We start from the raw sequence: 15,068 nt of genomic DNA on the forward strand, positions 1-15,068 counted from the left end.
AACGCCTGGATTATCTTGCTTGCTTCGCTTTTTAGCTTAACCCTTTACCGCTGTGTCTTAAAACATCAGTCAGAGGCGACAGAGGAAGGCCGCCATTTTATGCCCGAAATAATTCATGACGGGACGTAAGGCAACAACAGGGTTCTTAGCCTTACAATAATTAAAGCTTAACATTTGTGTTGAATTTGTGTTTGTGCCTAGACTTTTTTTCTGCGTGTGAATAATTCTACTTCCAGTTGATTGACAAAAACTTGTACATGTAGTATTTCGGTACTAATATATTTGAAGACTCCCAGTTTTAAATAATCATTCATTGAAACTAGTTTCAAACAATAGCAAAATAATTATTCGGGTTCATAGTAAAGAATGTGCCGTTGATATGCTCGATTAAAGGTATGCTGTCACATGCCTGTATTCCAATCTGGAAAAAAATTAAAGGGAGATAATATGAAAAGTTTAAGGGAGGTAATTAATATAAACACTGCTTTAAAGTTCTCTTAACGCATTTTCGTGAAATATTTGACATTTTTAAAGCTGTCTCCTCGGGACAGTCACACCATTCATAATAAACTTTAAAAATAGTTTTGCTACAAAACGTATGTTTTTTAAAATAAATAAATGTGCATAAAAGAAAAACAATAAGTTATGGAAAATAACCAAAAGTTATGGTTTCACACGGAAGGAGAAGATCTCCGAGTAATTCAGGAAACTCATGAAAAAAATACGAATTTTCACGAGTTGAAATGGTAAGTCATATTATACGGAAACTGACGAAGTATGCCGAGATCATACGGAAAGTGACGAAGTTTTGCGAGTTTACACGGAAAATGACGATGTTTTAAAAATTCCATCACCTTAAATCCGGCGTCACCAAGACAGCCTAGAAATATGCCGACTGTTCCGCCTTGCATTGTATCTATATAATTTTCCGTTTGAAATATACCGACGGGTGTGTATGACGGTAAATAAGCCCTACCATTGCATGCTTCCATCACCTGCAATATAAAAGGTAATATGAGCCGCGTCATGACATAAACAACATAGTGGGTTTGCGACCAGCATGGATCCAGACCAGCCTGCGCTTCCGCGCAGTCTGATCAGGATCGATGCTGTTCGCTTACCAACCTATTAGATTCTACAAGTAGCAAAACTGGGCAGGCCGGTCTGGATCCATGCTGGTCGCAAACCCATTATGTAGGTTTTGTCGTGACGCGGCTCTTATATAAAAGTACAGAATCTGAAGAAAACAACATTAAAAAGCAAGTATACGAGTAGGAAGCTTCTGTGATTTCGCAAAATATTGCGTTTTATGTTTTCAGACGTAGTTTGCTTACACCTAATAGATCTATTTTCACAACGAACGGAGTATACTGAAAAGGCAAAAATAATGTCTATATCATCAGTGCATGATAGAAAACCAGTCCCAAACACAACAAAAGTTAATTCATTTCTTTTAAAGGTGATGGGAGGAGGTAGGCGCAAGGAGTTACGTTACACCAAAGAAGAAGTAGTCATATGTCGGCTTTTCCAGTTACACTGTTGGAGGAAGACCTCAGGTGTCCCTCAGTGCATTATTTCAGGCACAAGCTAGCACTGGAGTAGAAGCACCGATATTTCTGAAGTTATCTGAAAGGGTTCCCAGCGAGATCCGAACATACAGTCGTAAGGGGCAGTTTGTTTGAAGTAAACGGCGTTAGGGGACCTAACAAGTAACAACCCAGCCACTGACTCCCCACTTTATTTTATAATAAACTTTGAACTATTTTTTTTTTAAAAAAATGCGTACGCACGTATGCACACAAACACCACTAATTCAATACAATGTTAACAACAACATCATACTAGAATACAAAAACAAAGCAACAACAACAAAAAACGTATTCAAACCTGCAAACCCTTTTTCCACGAATGAAATGATGACGTCACATTACAGTGCTCAATGACAAATGCTTCAGGGGAAATGCCACTTCCGGTAAAACACGTGGTCAAATTATTGCTAACTTGCGTTTGTTCGACAATATCACCCATAGTTCCGAATTTGTCACACTTTCTGTGTCCTAAAAGTAAAATTTTGCAAAAGTCCATGAATTTTTCCATACCTCATGTTTAAAGGATCCTGATTTTATTTTATGCTGCATGAAATTTGCACCGATCGTTTCATAGAGAAAAACGTAAAGAACAATCGAAAATGTTGCAGGATCGGTTTCATTGAGCTTGTTCATAGACGGTACTGGAAAGTTCGAGTTTCCGGCCACGCCCTCTAGCGCCGGTTTAATCAAAATTTAAAAGACATTTAAAAAGAAAAAGTTCATATTACAAGGAGTGAAATTTTGCGGATATACTATGTAACAAACAAAAACATTTTTGGTTACATCTGCAAATACAAATTACAGTAATGAATAACTGGGTTAAAATACGGATCAATTTGAGGATCAAGATTATTCATTGGATCAACTTTAAACATGCATATACTGAACAACCCTCAACTTTAAAATGCGAAATGTTCCCTGGCGAGTAAGCATAAACGCGAGCCTTTTTAATCCCAACCCTCGCGAGAATTTCTTTATTAATGGTTGCTAATTAATCGTCTATAAGGTAAGGGGAAGGCTAACCTAGCAAGAATAAATGTTAGCCTCATAGAAGGACATCTACAGACTCGCATTTGAAATTCAAAAATAAAGTTAAGCATATGTCATTTTGACTGGTCCAAAACAACTTTCTATTTGTAGACGCATGCGAGGATAGATTTGTAATTGTCAGTCTATTTTCGAACCCTCGCGAGGGATAAAAGCTTTGCCACAGTTTGGGGAAAGATGCACATAATCCAACTAAACCTATATCGTTAGTCACGTTTTGTTCAAGAATATTGATTAGATCTTTAAAAATAAAGTTACCTGTAGATGTTGTAGTTACTGTTGTTAATACAGGGGGCGAAGTAATGGCATCTGAAGATAAAAGAAGGTAATTTTGATTCAAACACAAATATCGTTTCTGCCTATTGTCATACATTAATATAAACATATGAGCCGCGTCATAACAAAACCAACATAGTGCGTTTGCGATCAGCATCCGCGCAGTCTGATCAGGATCCATGCTCTTCGCGTACAAACCCTATAACAAGTACAGAAACTGATAGCGAACAGCATGGATCCTGATCAGACTGCGCGCATCTATGCTGGTCGCAAACGAAACAAACGCACTATGTTGGTTTTGTCGTGACGCGGCTCATATATAAACTACAGTTATGTACTATTATTGGTCGTGTGGTCGTGTTCTTGCAAAGGGAGATAATCCTTAACTCGGCAAACATTGGTCCCTGAGCATAAACACATTTTTACAGTTAAAAAATGCTAAATTTATCCATACTGGGGGGGGGGGGGTACGTATCGCGATGACCATTCTTTCGTAATAGGTAGTGCACTATGATTTTGCTTAGTAGCGCTGTTTCTAATAGTTATCAATAATTATCGTTTAAAATTTAAGATTTCTATACGCTTGATATTTTATGATTTGTGATCAGTCTTTTTTATATATGAAAATGTTATTTTTTGTACATTCAGATTTTTGTACTCATAATCATTAAAGATTCTGTATGTATTAAGGATGCAACAACACTATAGAGAAATGTTATAAACGTATATAATTATTCTTCTTAAAAACAATTTCCAAACATCCAAGAATATGTTAAATATGTACTGCAAATGTTTATACGCATTATAAGTAATATTTAAAATATATGCATTCATTTATTTTTGAAAAATTTTGCTTAGACTTTATCGAAATTAAATTTCTTATTACTTCCCTTTATTTCATTGAAATGTATGTTTGGCAATATCTTTAAAATAATGCTTTTTTGAAATTAACGATCATTATATTGATATAAAACCATAAAGAAATCGAGTGATAGGATCTTTAAATACACTAAGTCCTTTGAAATAAAATAAATCCATGTGTATCGTTAGTACTTTCGATATGTCATCATTATTATATTTAAGGGTGGATTGCTTGGTGGCTGTAATCGGGCCTCCGTGGCCGAGTGGTTAAGGTCGCTGATTTGAGATCACAGGTCCCTCACCGCTGTAGGTTCGATCCTCACTCGGGTCGAAATCTTTCATGTGAGGAAGCCATCCAGCTGGCTTACGGAAGGTCGGTGGTTCTACCCAGGTGCCCGCTCGTGCCTGAAATAATGCCCGAAGGGGCACTTGGGGTCTTCCTCCACCAATAAAGCTGGAAAAAAATCGACGAAAAAATCTCGGCGGGACGCTCTAAGATGGCCCGACTTGAGTGTACGGTCGCCCACATGGGCTTTCCGGCGGCGACCTTAAATAAACGCATTACAAAAAAAAAATGGCTGTAATCGTACGAACGATTTAATTGATCATTTTCTCCTCTCAATAATAAAATAGAACAAAAGATTATTCAAAAATTGAATAAATAAATAAAAAAATAAATAAATGAATAAAAAAATGAATAAATACATGCATGCATATTAGAAGTCAATTTGTGCGTTTAATCCGCCGGTAACATAATGCATATTTAATCGTGTACCAAATGTAATAGTACGTGCTCACCTTGACACAAATCACCAGTGAATCCCGTGGAACAATTGCACGAAAAATACGGGCTCGGCGTCATTCTATGGCAGCTTCCGTGAATACATGGCTTGATGTGACAAACATGTTCTGTGACAAAGAAAATTGTTTTATATCTATACCATTTTTAAAGTATCAGAAATTTATCAGACGCCAAACATTATGTAAATAAAAACGGCACAAAGTTTTCCGATTCTAAAGGAGCTAGCTTGTATATTAAATGGTAGTATATTACGTCATCGCGCACCTGCAAGATGCTATTTTTTTGTAACATGCCGTCAACTCGAAAGAAAAATATGTTTTCATTCTAAGAAATTGTAAGAAAATCAATAAAAAAAAAGAATAATAAGCAGCGCACCAAAGACTGTCTTTAGTACTTGATATATGAAAATTAAAAAAAAACCGTTTAAATCTTAACTGCCTGGTTAAGTCCTGGAAACGGGATAATTTTGCCCTTATGTGCTCCCACTACAATTTATCCCGTTTTCAGGCTTAAATTAGAGAGTAAAACTTTAAACGTTTTCTTTTAAATTATATCAAGTACTAAAGTCAATCTTTGGTGCGCTACATTAATTTTTTTAGTAATCTTACGATTTTCAGAATAAAAACATATATATATTGTTTTCGCGCAACGAAAATAAAAAGCCCGATTAGGAGCGTTTTGTAGGTGCTGGACGAAATCGTTTCCTACCTACACAATATCGTTACAACTCGGCTTTCTACGACAACCACTCGAAGTCGCCAGAAGTGTTCCGATTGCTGTTTTACACAAGCATGACGTCATTATACCGTTAATGAAGTCATGTTTCTTTAACACAAATAAGAGATTTAAATTAAATATGATTTAGGACTATATGTTAATTTATATGAAAGAGAAATAAACAGTATCATGAAAATAAACCAAAAAATCATTCAAAGAAGTCCGTAGTACTTCCAAAATTCGCCGACAATCACCTCGACAATATTCTGGACAATACAAAACAATCATAAGAACTTTGTCGACAATTCGCTTGACAGTCCACTCGACAAAAAAAATGACGTCAACCGAACGGCTTTTCAGAAGAACTATATACTTCTGTTAAAAACATGAAGGTAAAAGATATTGTCTTTTAATGAAAAAAGTCAACATATAGAATAAAATATGAAAATCACATACTTTCACAATTGACTCCGAAAAATCCTTTTCGGCAGTCGCAATGGTAGAACGGATCATCATGAGTCTCTGTGCAATTCCCTCCTTTGTTGCAAGTGGTTTCTGGGTGGTGACAGGGATGTCCTAGAAAGAAAGCATATCAAAAATCGCTGTTAATTTTACTCATGTATTTCATTAAATACAGGTTATTATAAGGGAAACAACCCTTGCATGTTTGTCATGTCATATTTTTACCAGTTTTCTCCCTTTTCAAATCATTTTAAAAAAGCTTACTAGTAGCGACTCGCTTCGTAATTTTTTTCCAGGGGTGTGTTTAAATGTAAAATGACAGTTCTGTTAACTGAAGAGACTTCAGCGAACATCAAAACAAAAGTGACATATAAAGTTATGGAAGCCAGTTCTCTCAGTTAACAAATAAAAGAGGAATATGGGTATATATGAAGAGGTATGTAAACATATAGAAAGTAGTCCCTATGTCTATGTACATTTACTATATGGCCTATTGACCTTGACCAAAAAAAAAGTTAGAAAGGTAGAATTCACAAAGATGTCTCTTTATACGAAGTTAAGTTGTAATATGTTATCTAGTATTGGAATGAGTGACAGACACAAGTCCTTTACGAAGAACAATCGCAACTACTCGGCCCTTTCCGTCAGTCTTCGGATAAGGACCTCGAACACACAGAACGAATGCGGTATTTCGGTCTTACCTACGCTAAGAAACTAAACATGTAAACAAATAGTAATTTAATGCTGGGAGTTGTTGACAAGTTTATTTCCAATATATGTATTAAAAGTCCACCTAAAATAAATAAGTGAATTCATAGGTAGAAAAGCAAACAGTACATTTTTTATAATTTATCATTATTGTTGTAGAAACCGAAAGTACAAAATACCAACCTGTTGAGATTTAGTCGTATTTGTTTAAAATTGAACATCAGTGGGCATACTTAAATTGCAAATTGTTGCCAGACATATTTTCAAGCATAAGAGTAACGGGACACACATAAGATGTGAAATATATACATTCGTTTTACATTATCTCTGTTTCTGTTTACATCTGAAACCACGGGGTAGAACTACTTTTAATCCGTATTGTTTCCGAAGTTATTATAGATAATAGCCGAGGCAGTTCCGAATGACTGAAGAACTCTCTTAGGTGTGGGCGAATTTAAATTCATGGGGCATGATTAATATTTGACTTGTACAAGTTCTCAAGGCATTGGTACATTTTCAATATCAAAGCTGGAGGCATTGAAGTTTATATCAATAAGACTTAAACATATTTTCCGTAAGCAATTTAATAAAAATTATGTCCACTTCATCTTGGAATGTGAAACATTTTAAACAAATGGATATGATGTAGATACATGAACAAAATTTTAAAGTGGTCAACAAGGCAATACCACATGCCAAATATTTAAGGTTTAGGCGTTAATAAGGTATAAAGGTGTGCGTATGTGTATCTGTAACAGATGTGTCCTTGGCCTATGTGTAGAACAATATGAACAACTATGAAAGAGGACTACTGTAGTGTGGTTAATGTGCAGCCTTTGGTTTCATATATATGATTTAAAGAGAAACTAAATTACACATTAGATAGGGATCCCAATTTCTGTTTATGCTCACCAGAGCACAACTTGCACATAGTGAGCATAAAAGGGAATTATATTGTAAGAGGGCTTGGTATAATGATCATCTCCTGTACAAAGATTCAACGACAATAATCAACACAAATATAATTCCTTTTCCCTATATATCTAATACTATCCCGGATCCCGGGCGTATTTCTGGCTTAAATTAATTCTTTTATTTAACACTTTGATTATCTAATTGGGAAAAACTTTTAACAATATCATCATCAGTCGTATTCCACGTGTTTCAAATGATATTATATTCATGTATTCCGACTGAAATGATGATAATGGTGATGACGATGATAATGATGACCAGGATGTTAATGATAATAGTGACAGTGATGATGATAATGATAATGATAATAGTGATGATCATAATGATGATGAATTATGATTATAGTGATTATGATAATTGATAATGATAATGGTGATGATAATAAAAATAATGATGATGATGATGGTGTTGATGAAAATGATAATGATGACAGTGATGATGATAATGATAATGGTGATGATAATAATGATGATGGTGATGATGATGATAAATGATATTAATATCAATAATTAGCATGAAAATAATAAAATTGTGAAGAACATCTTCATTTTGTTTTGACTAAGTTAATATAGCAATGCACCTTTTTTCAAGACAATCATAAGCTATCTTAATAGAAATTAGACAATGTAGAAAAGATCGAACAATAAACAGCTTATGGATGACTGAAGGACCAGTTGCAATAGACATGATGAAAGTGATTTACAACGACACATTAATTTGTTTTTCGGACTGATCCCACAAATATAAATTACAGGTTAATTACCTATAATAGACAATTAAAGGAACATTAAACCTCAGAAACTAAGCATAAGATAGCGCTATTCCATGGCCAAAGAAGCGTGTCTTTAAAAAAAAAAAAAAATAAATAGATAAATAATAGTTTTTCATTTTTGAGGCTCAATGGGCCTTTAAAGATGTAAAGTTAATTTGGTAAACATGACCTATTTCAATGAAGATATCTGAACTGACATATACATGTACATTTATGTTAATTTTACTTCCTGGTACTCTCAAATCAAAACAATGCTCAAATTTATATCTGATCATAATTATATTATATCCATAACCTTATAAAATGGACGATATTTAAATCCCGTTAACGACTATTGTTGCTGTAATTTTATGTGAGGAAGCTGTCGATGTAACTTCAGGTGATTTTACCCAAGTGCCCACTTGTGCACGGATGGACGCCTCAGGTCACCCTCAATTATATAATTCAGAGATACGAGTTATGCCTTTGATTTTTAAAAACGAAGCCTACTACCTTTAACCTGAGAAACGTTTTTTTTAACCAGAGAAAATCTCTTGATGAACGATCAGTTCATAATCGCAATTATGCAAGAGTTCGGGTATTTAATCCCGCTGCTTTATCCCGGCACCCTTCATAAGTTACTTGTGTATTTTAATAATCAGTTATTTGTACATTTCATATTTTAACTTGACACATATAAAATTAATATATTATAAAATGATTGATTCATCAATAAATAAATTATTTTAACAGTGTAACTAAATTTCCGTCTAAAAGCCTTAGTTAATAAAGAATTAATTTTAGTTTGATTGTGTAGGAAGCTATAAGCGTATAGACACACTATCGAATCTGTTCCTGGAACCAACTAGTGTAAGTTTTCTTGCTCAAGGAAACAACGACTCCCTCCTGCCATTGATCTTAAAGCAGCACGCCCCCAGATTTATGCTTATTTTCATAAAAAATTTGAAAATGTGTTTAAAAGAATCATTTAGTGAAATAACAAAAAAGAAGCAATATGCAAAATTATCAATGGCACTTACAGCCCACGTGAATTATGAACAAAGAGGACAAAATATGCAAAGATTGCCCTTACTGCGTTAGTAACGCAGTTGAAATATAATTATAAATACTGAAAAATCAGTCATGTAAATTATTATTTGAATCTTGAATATTTTTACTTCTCCTAAAATTTTCTCAAATTTGATTTTATTGAAATATTATCGCTCATCTGGAGGCGTGCAGCTTTAAAATATATTTTACAGAAAGCTGCATAATCTATTTTAAAAGTGTATAAAGCTATATTTTATTAATGGAATTATTTTTATATAAAAATTCATTAACATTTAATAGAGGATATTCAAGTTTTTTTTTCCTATGAATACAGGATTTATTTTTCATCGAGTGGTATGAAATATGATAATTTATATTATCACAACATTAAAATAAATCCTGTATTTATAGGAACATTTTATGTTTATTATATTCTTTTTCTCTTTTTATTCATAACCATATACAAATTATTGTGTTTCTAAAGTATAATATGAACCGCGCCATGACAAAACCAACATAACGCGTTTGCGACCAGCATGGATCCAGACCAGCCTGCGCATCCGCATGATCCATGCTGTTCGCTTACAAAACCTATAACAAGTAGAGAAAGTGATAGCCCTGATCAGTCTGCGTAGATGCTGGTCGCAAACCCATAATGTTGGTTTTGTCATGGCACGGCTCATATTATATTATATAGTTTGAATTAATGGTTGATTCTCAAAAGAGTTGTAACATAGAATATCTTAATACTAGTACGCACTAATATTCAATGAAAACAAAACATTTTATACAACTTTTTTAAGAAACGGTTTGAACCGTTTATCAATGATTGATTTTGTGCATGTTTCAATTGTTTGTAACATTTTCCTGTCATACAAGCATTTTGGAAGTATATACTTTTTCAATATTCAACAAACAATTTCTGCCGCATGCACTTAAAAATGACGGATGAAAAACGGTTTTGTTGGTTTGTTTGTTTGTTTCATTGGGTTATAGTCACACCGACACAGTATAAGTCATATGGCGACTTCCAGATTTACTGGGGGGGGGGGACCTCAGGTGCCCTTCCGTGCATTATTGCAGGGACGAACGAACTTAAAAAGGATAAACATGACTATTATAACGTTTAAATGATAGTTTTAAAGCATGTTAGATGCTTATTAGTAAAGGAATGTAGTGCTGAGTGTGAAATTATTTGTCTTAAAGGTAGAAAAATGTTAACAAAGTAGTATTTAGACTATTTTTCACTATAACTGTACTTGTTTCCTCAAAAGGCAAAAGAAAGAAATGCTGGTTCTGGTAAATGACCATTGAGTAAAATCTATTGTAGGTAGCAAAAAAATAAAAAGCTTTTGAAAAAAAAAAATTCAATAAAACGTTTCTGAGGCATTTCTGAGGCTTTTAAGCCCTACATTGATGATTATTAATTATGAATTTGCAACCCTTTGAAACCATATGATAGACATAGCAATGATAAGTTTAAGCAATTTTAATATCAAATACATATACGTCATGTACATTTGGAGCAGACCACAGTATAAGTATATAGAGCCAAACATGACGTCACACTGCTTGTATTACTGTAAGCATCCTAAAAGTAATTATTTTGGGAAATCAATCAAACAAACAAACAAACAAAACAAGCAAAAAAAGTAAAATGAATAAATAATAAAAATAAAAAAATAAATAATTAGTTTAAACAAATTGGAGGAATTACTTCAACCTACTTGCAAACGTGTTCGAAGCCAAGCTATACCAAACAACAAGCGTCAGCAGATATCCTTAAAATATACACAAGTCATATTGTTGAATAATAAGTACTGTGACAAAATATAGCACTGATAACGTTAGGATCCAACTTTGAATAAGCCAGGCATACGAAAAAGCTAATAGCTCAAGCGGTTCTCATCTGCTTACCAGAGCGATCTATATATCTATTTTTGACCATTGACATAGGTAAGTTTTTATTATTTTGTTTCTAACAATACATATTCATATAGATGTATAATAATATTTAAAATCCAAACAACGGCAATTTTTTACTGTTCTTGCACTGACGCTTTGATGACGTCACTTTATTTTGATGTCACGCCATGACGTCTGAACGCAACGAATATAGCTCAATAGTCAAAATATTCCATTTTTATTTATCGTGTGAAAATGCCGTTAAAAGTTTTATCATTTGGAAATATTTACTGTAACATACATGTGTATTATACGGAAGAGCACTAGTGCCAGGTGTATTTTTTTTATTAACTCGAAATTTCGACTGACTAACTCGAAATTTTGAGTTACTAACTCGAAATTTCGAGTTACTTAGTCGAAATTTCGAGTTACTTAGTCGAAATTTCGAGTTACTTACTCGAAATTTCGACTTAGTAACTCGAAATTTCGACTTACATTGCACGACTTTCATTGGCTGCCGCCGAAAGCAAGGATTGAATTCAAGATATTTTCTATCGTGTGTAGTTGTTGCACATTGACAGAGCACCTTTAACATTTATTTAACAGAACAATTTTATAGGGTCAAATTGTCCACACATACTGAACATATCCTTCGCTTTTTTGTGGAGGTGGGGGGGGGGGTGTAAAATCACACTTTCCACATTTCCGTGTTAACAGGGTGTTTCTTTTTCTTAAGCACACATACAACCATCATATGGAGAAACAACAAGTCCAAAACCCACCCTATTGTAAACTGTGCAATATCATGTGTTAATAATTTTTAAATGACGTGTATAGGCCAGTTAGTCTGTCATGTTTCTTTATACTAATAATATTTTTGTAACATTATTCATTAAATACTAATACTTTGACTCATATTGTGTTGATAAAAGTTGATTAAAATGATACTTGTTATAATATACATGTATATGTTGGGAACAATATAAAAGCATCCGATTTTACAAGAAATATAGTCAGTCCAACAATTTTGACAAAAGTCTCAGCAAGCCCTATTTTGGCCACGCCGCGATATTTTCCTCAGATGTCCCAAACGTAAAGTATAGGATCGGTTTTTTTACAGGGATGAGAAGAATATGATTAGTGAAAAGATATGTTCGAACAGATGGGATACAATACAACGTCTGAAGAACGCCTGAACGTACAAATTAAAGGTAGCCTTGTATTTTTTATGTCGGGTGTGTACATGCCATTACTAAGTTTAAGTTAAATTTCAATAGTTTTTGTCCAGGCACCCGTTTCTCCATCGCCATCGTTCAAAGGCACTGCCTACTATATCTTATACCATCTAAAATAACTTTGGTCATTCTTGTAATGTTAATAAGTCGTAATTTCGAGTTACTAAGTCGAAATTTCGAGATAAGTAACTCGAAATTTCGAGTAAGTAAGTCGAAATTTCGAGTTACTAAGTCGAAATTTCGAGTTACTAATTTCGAAATTTCGAGATAAGTAACTCGAAATTTTTGGTTAATAAAAAAAACATACACCTGGCACTAATGCTCTTCCGTAGTATTGATCATACTGTGTGCCCATAATAGTTATTTGGTTATTTTGCAAAAAAAAAAAAAAAATGCTAACCCAGTTATAGTTACACGAAAGCTAATAACAAAATTAAACAATTGACACACTCTGATTGCATATGGATAAAATCTGCATCAAGCAGTAACAATAAAGAACTACCATTTTTTCATTGGGTGTTTACGTCGCGCAAAGGCAAAATAGGTCATATGGCGACTTTCTAGGACCTCAGATGCTCTTCCGTGCATTTTTTCAGGCACGGACGGGCACCTGAATGGAACCACAGCCGTCCCGTAAACTGTCTAGATTCGAACCAACAGCGTCGTGTGACGAGTGGTTTGAGGTCATCGGCCACAGACAAATGACAAGATAGTAATTATTACAGACATACCTGTACACTTCATCCTGATAGACATATAGACGCTTTTTTATAGAAACCTTCCCTGTAACCTTGATCACCTTTTATCTTATCACAGAGGTCACATATACAGGAATAGACACTGTAGCTATCGAACCCAACTTTTTGTTTTAATCTAGATTTTAGGTTCAAGTTCCTTTATGTTTACAAACGCGCAAAACACCCCATCACACAAACACGTGTGCACGCGTGCACACACAAACAGGGACTCGACTTTCTGTGTCTGGGATGTGACTGCAGTAAAACATTCTACCGATGCATATGCGAGCAGGATGTTCTATGACAGTTAGACGGTTAACTGCAATGAATAACTGAAATTCAAAGTTGAACATCAATGAACTAAATGACAAGCAAAATTTTCATTAAGTCTTTATATAAAATGGTAGCCGGTTGGTAAACTTTTTAATTAGACTTCGATTTCGTTTCAGATAAATGACTTTTAATGAGCACTTGGTCTATGATGTATACGGAGCCATTAAGATGACAAGAAAAAATAGACTACGGCCATTACTTTTTAAAAAAAATGAATTTTATGAACAAATTATCTGTAAAATCATATGCATGTATAAACTCAGTGGCTATGTAAGTGGTACAACTTTTTTTTTATATATGGCAATAAAGTCACATTTTTAAAACCATGCCAAACGAATCATAACAACATTTCAGTTCATTTTTAGGTGAATTTATCTCATATATATAAGATCTTTACACGGAAAAGTTTTGAAATATGGCCTCAAAACGTGATGATCTTTGATAAAATGTTACGGATTTAGATGATATTTCCTTTGTTCTGAATGATTGCGGTCACACTTTTATGTTAAAGGGCAATTGAAATTAGTTTTAATCAAGCGCTTTTTTACTGTTAATCTTAAACGATATTCGGTTTAAAATTATTCGAGCGACTTGATTCAGCGAAAAACATCATCATCAACAACAACAAAAACAAGCAAAGACAACAATAAAACAACTAAGAAAAACAACAACAAAGAAAAGCAACAAGAAAGAAAAAAGAAAACAACAGCAGTCACCTATACTATGAAGCTTTCTATATGTAAGTTAGTTTTTTTTCTTTAAACATTTAAAAAAAAACAACAAGAAGATTTTTTGTTGTTGTCGGTGTTTCCTACATATTATCACATTGTTTATCTAAAGACCAGTCATTAATTTAACCCTTTACCACATATATACGCGAAACAACGCATTTTCGACCCTCCCCCTTTTTTTAGGCCTCAAATAGTGAAAAAATGTCCTATTTGGGCCCCAAACACATGTTTCGTTTGAGAAATGTTGGTCAAAAAATTGAGCACTTTTTTCGGCGCCGCCCCCCATCCAAAAGATACATCAGGGGGTTGCCAAGGGGGATGTGCCCCCTTCTGTTAGGGGGGTTTGAAGGGGGGCGGAGTCCCCTCATCGCCAAGAAAATTTTGGACTTGTGAGAGGCTAAAAATGACCCCAGGTCGATCATAATATAACGTGTAACCAACGCTGAAAAGCCTTTGACTCTATATCAATCCCTTGACAAGTTGCAGCACTTTGAAATAAATTTTGATGGAAAAAATCGAGGCAAAATAGTGATTTTTGGCAATTTTGAGATGTCCCCTCGTTGCCATGGTAACAGGAAATTTAAGACTGAGCATGTCGTCACAAAGGCAATGGTCCAGTCAACATTTGTGCCAAGTTTGATTAGTATTGAAGCATTTTTCATAGTTTCATAGCAGTTTGAACTTGTAAGAGGAGGCTTTTCAGTAAAAATGGCCATTTTTCACAATATGCTCATGGGGGAAAGGGTTAAACTCTTGAAACGATTTATGCCTTCATCAGGACCGGACTATAGCATCAAAATTGAAAGAAAGAAAGAAAGAACAAACGAATTAGAAGGAAAGGAGAACGAAAGAAGAAGGCAAAACACTAGAATTTACATTTTATTTATCT

The 15,068-nt window shown here is 34.2% G+C and overlaps 1 protein-coding gene across 1 annotated transcript; it reads right to left on the reverse strand.

The window, feature by feature from the left end:
• Nucleotides 1–258: 258 nt before the first annotated feature.
• On the reverse strand, nucleotides 259–13,199 carry LOC132746609 (delta-like protein 4). The gene is made up of 8 exons (XM_060735815.1): nucleotides 13,110–13,199; nucleotides 10,966–11,019; nucleotides 5,749–5,868; nucleotides 4,572–4,682; nucleotides 2,895–2,945; nucleotides 1,888–2,057; nucleotides 855–995; nucleotides 259–421 (listed from the first exon to the last, which is right to left on the reverse strand). Exons 1-8 carry the CDS (start codon nucleotides 13,132–13,134, stop codon nucleotides 326–328), a joined length of 768 nt encoding a protein of 255 aa, XP_060591798.1. The 5' UTR covers nucleotides 13,135–13,199; the 3' UTR covers nucleotides 259–325.
• Between the last annotated feature and the right edge of the window lie 1,869 nt (nucleotides 13,200–15,068).

The sequence above is a fragment of the Ruditapes philippinarum genome, unplaced genomic scaffold (assembly GCF_026571515.1).
Source record: "Ruditapes philippinarum isolate M1 unplaced genomic scaffold, ASM2657151v2 ctg1759_1_1_1_1, whole genome shotgun sequence".
Classification (NCBI taxonomy): domain Eukaryota; kingdom Metazoa; phylum Mollusca; class Bivalvia; order Venerida; family Veneridae; genus Ruditapes; species Ruditapes philippinarum.

What these genes read in the sequence shown, in the direction of transcription:
- LOC132746609 (XM_060735815.1), bottom strand. Translation starts at nt 13,134, where the DNA reads ATGTCTATCAGGATGAAGTGTACAG. An exon ending in GGCTTCGAACACGTTTGCAA is followed by an intron (nt 5,869 to 10,965) that starts GTAGGTTGAAGT and finishes CTTTCTTTCTAG; the next exon opens with GACATCCCTGTCACCACCCA. An exon ending in CACTGGTGATTTGTGTCAAG is followed by an intron (nt 2,946 to 4,571) that starts GTGAGCACGTAC and finishes TTTTATCTTCAG; the next exon opens with ATGCCATTACTTCGCCCCCT.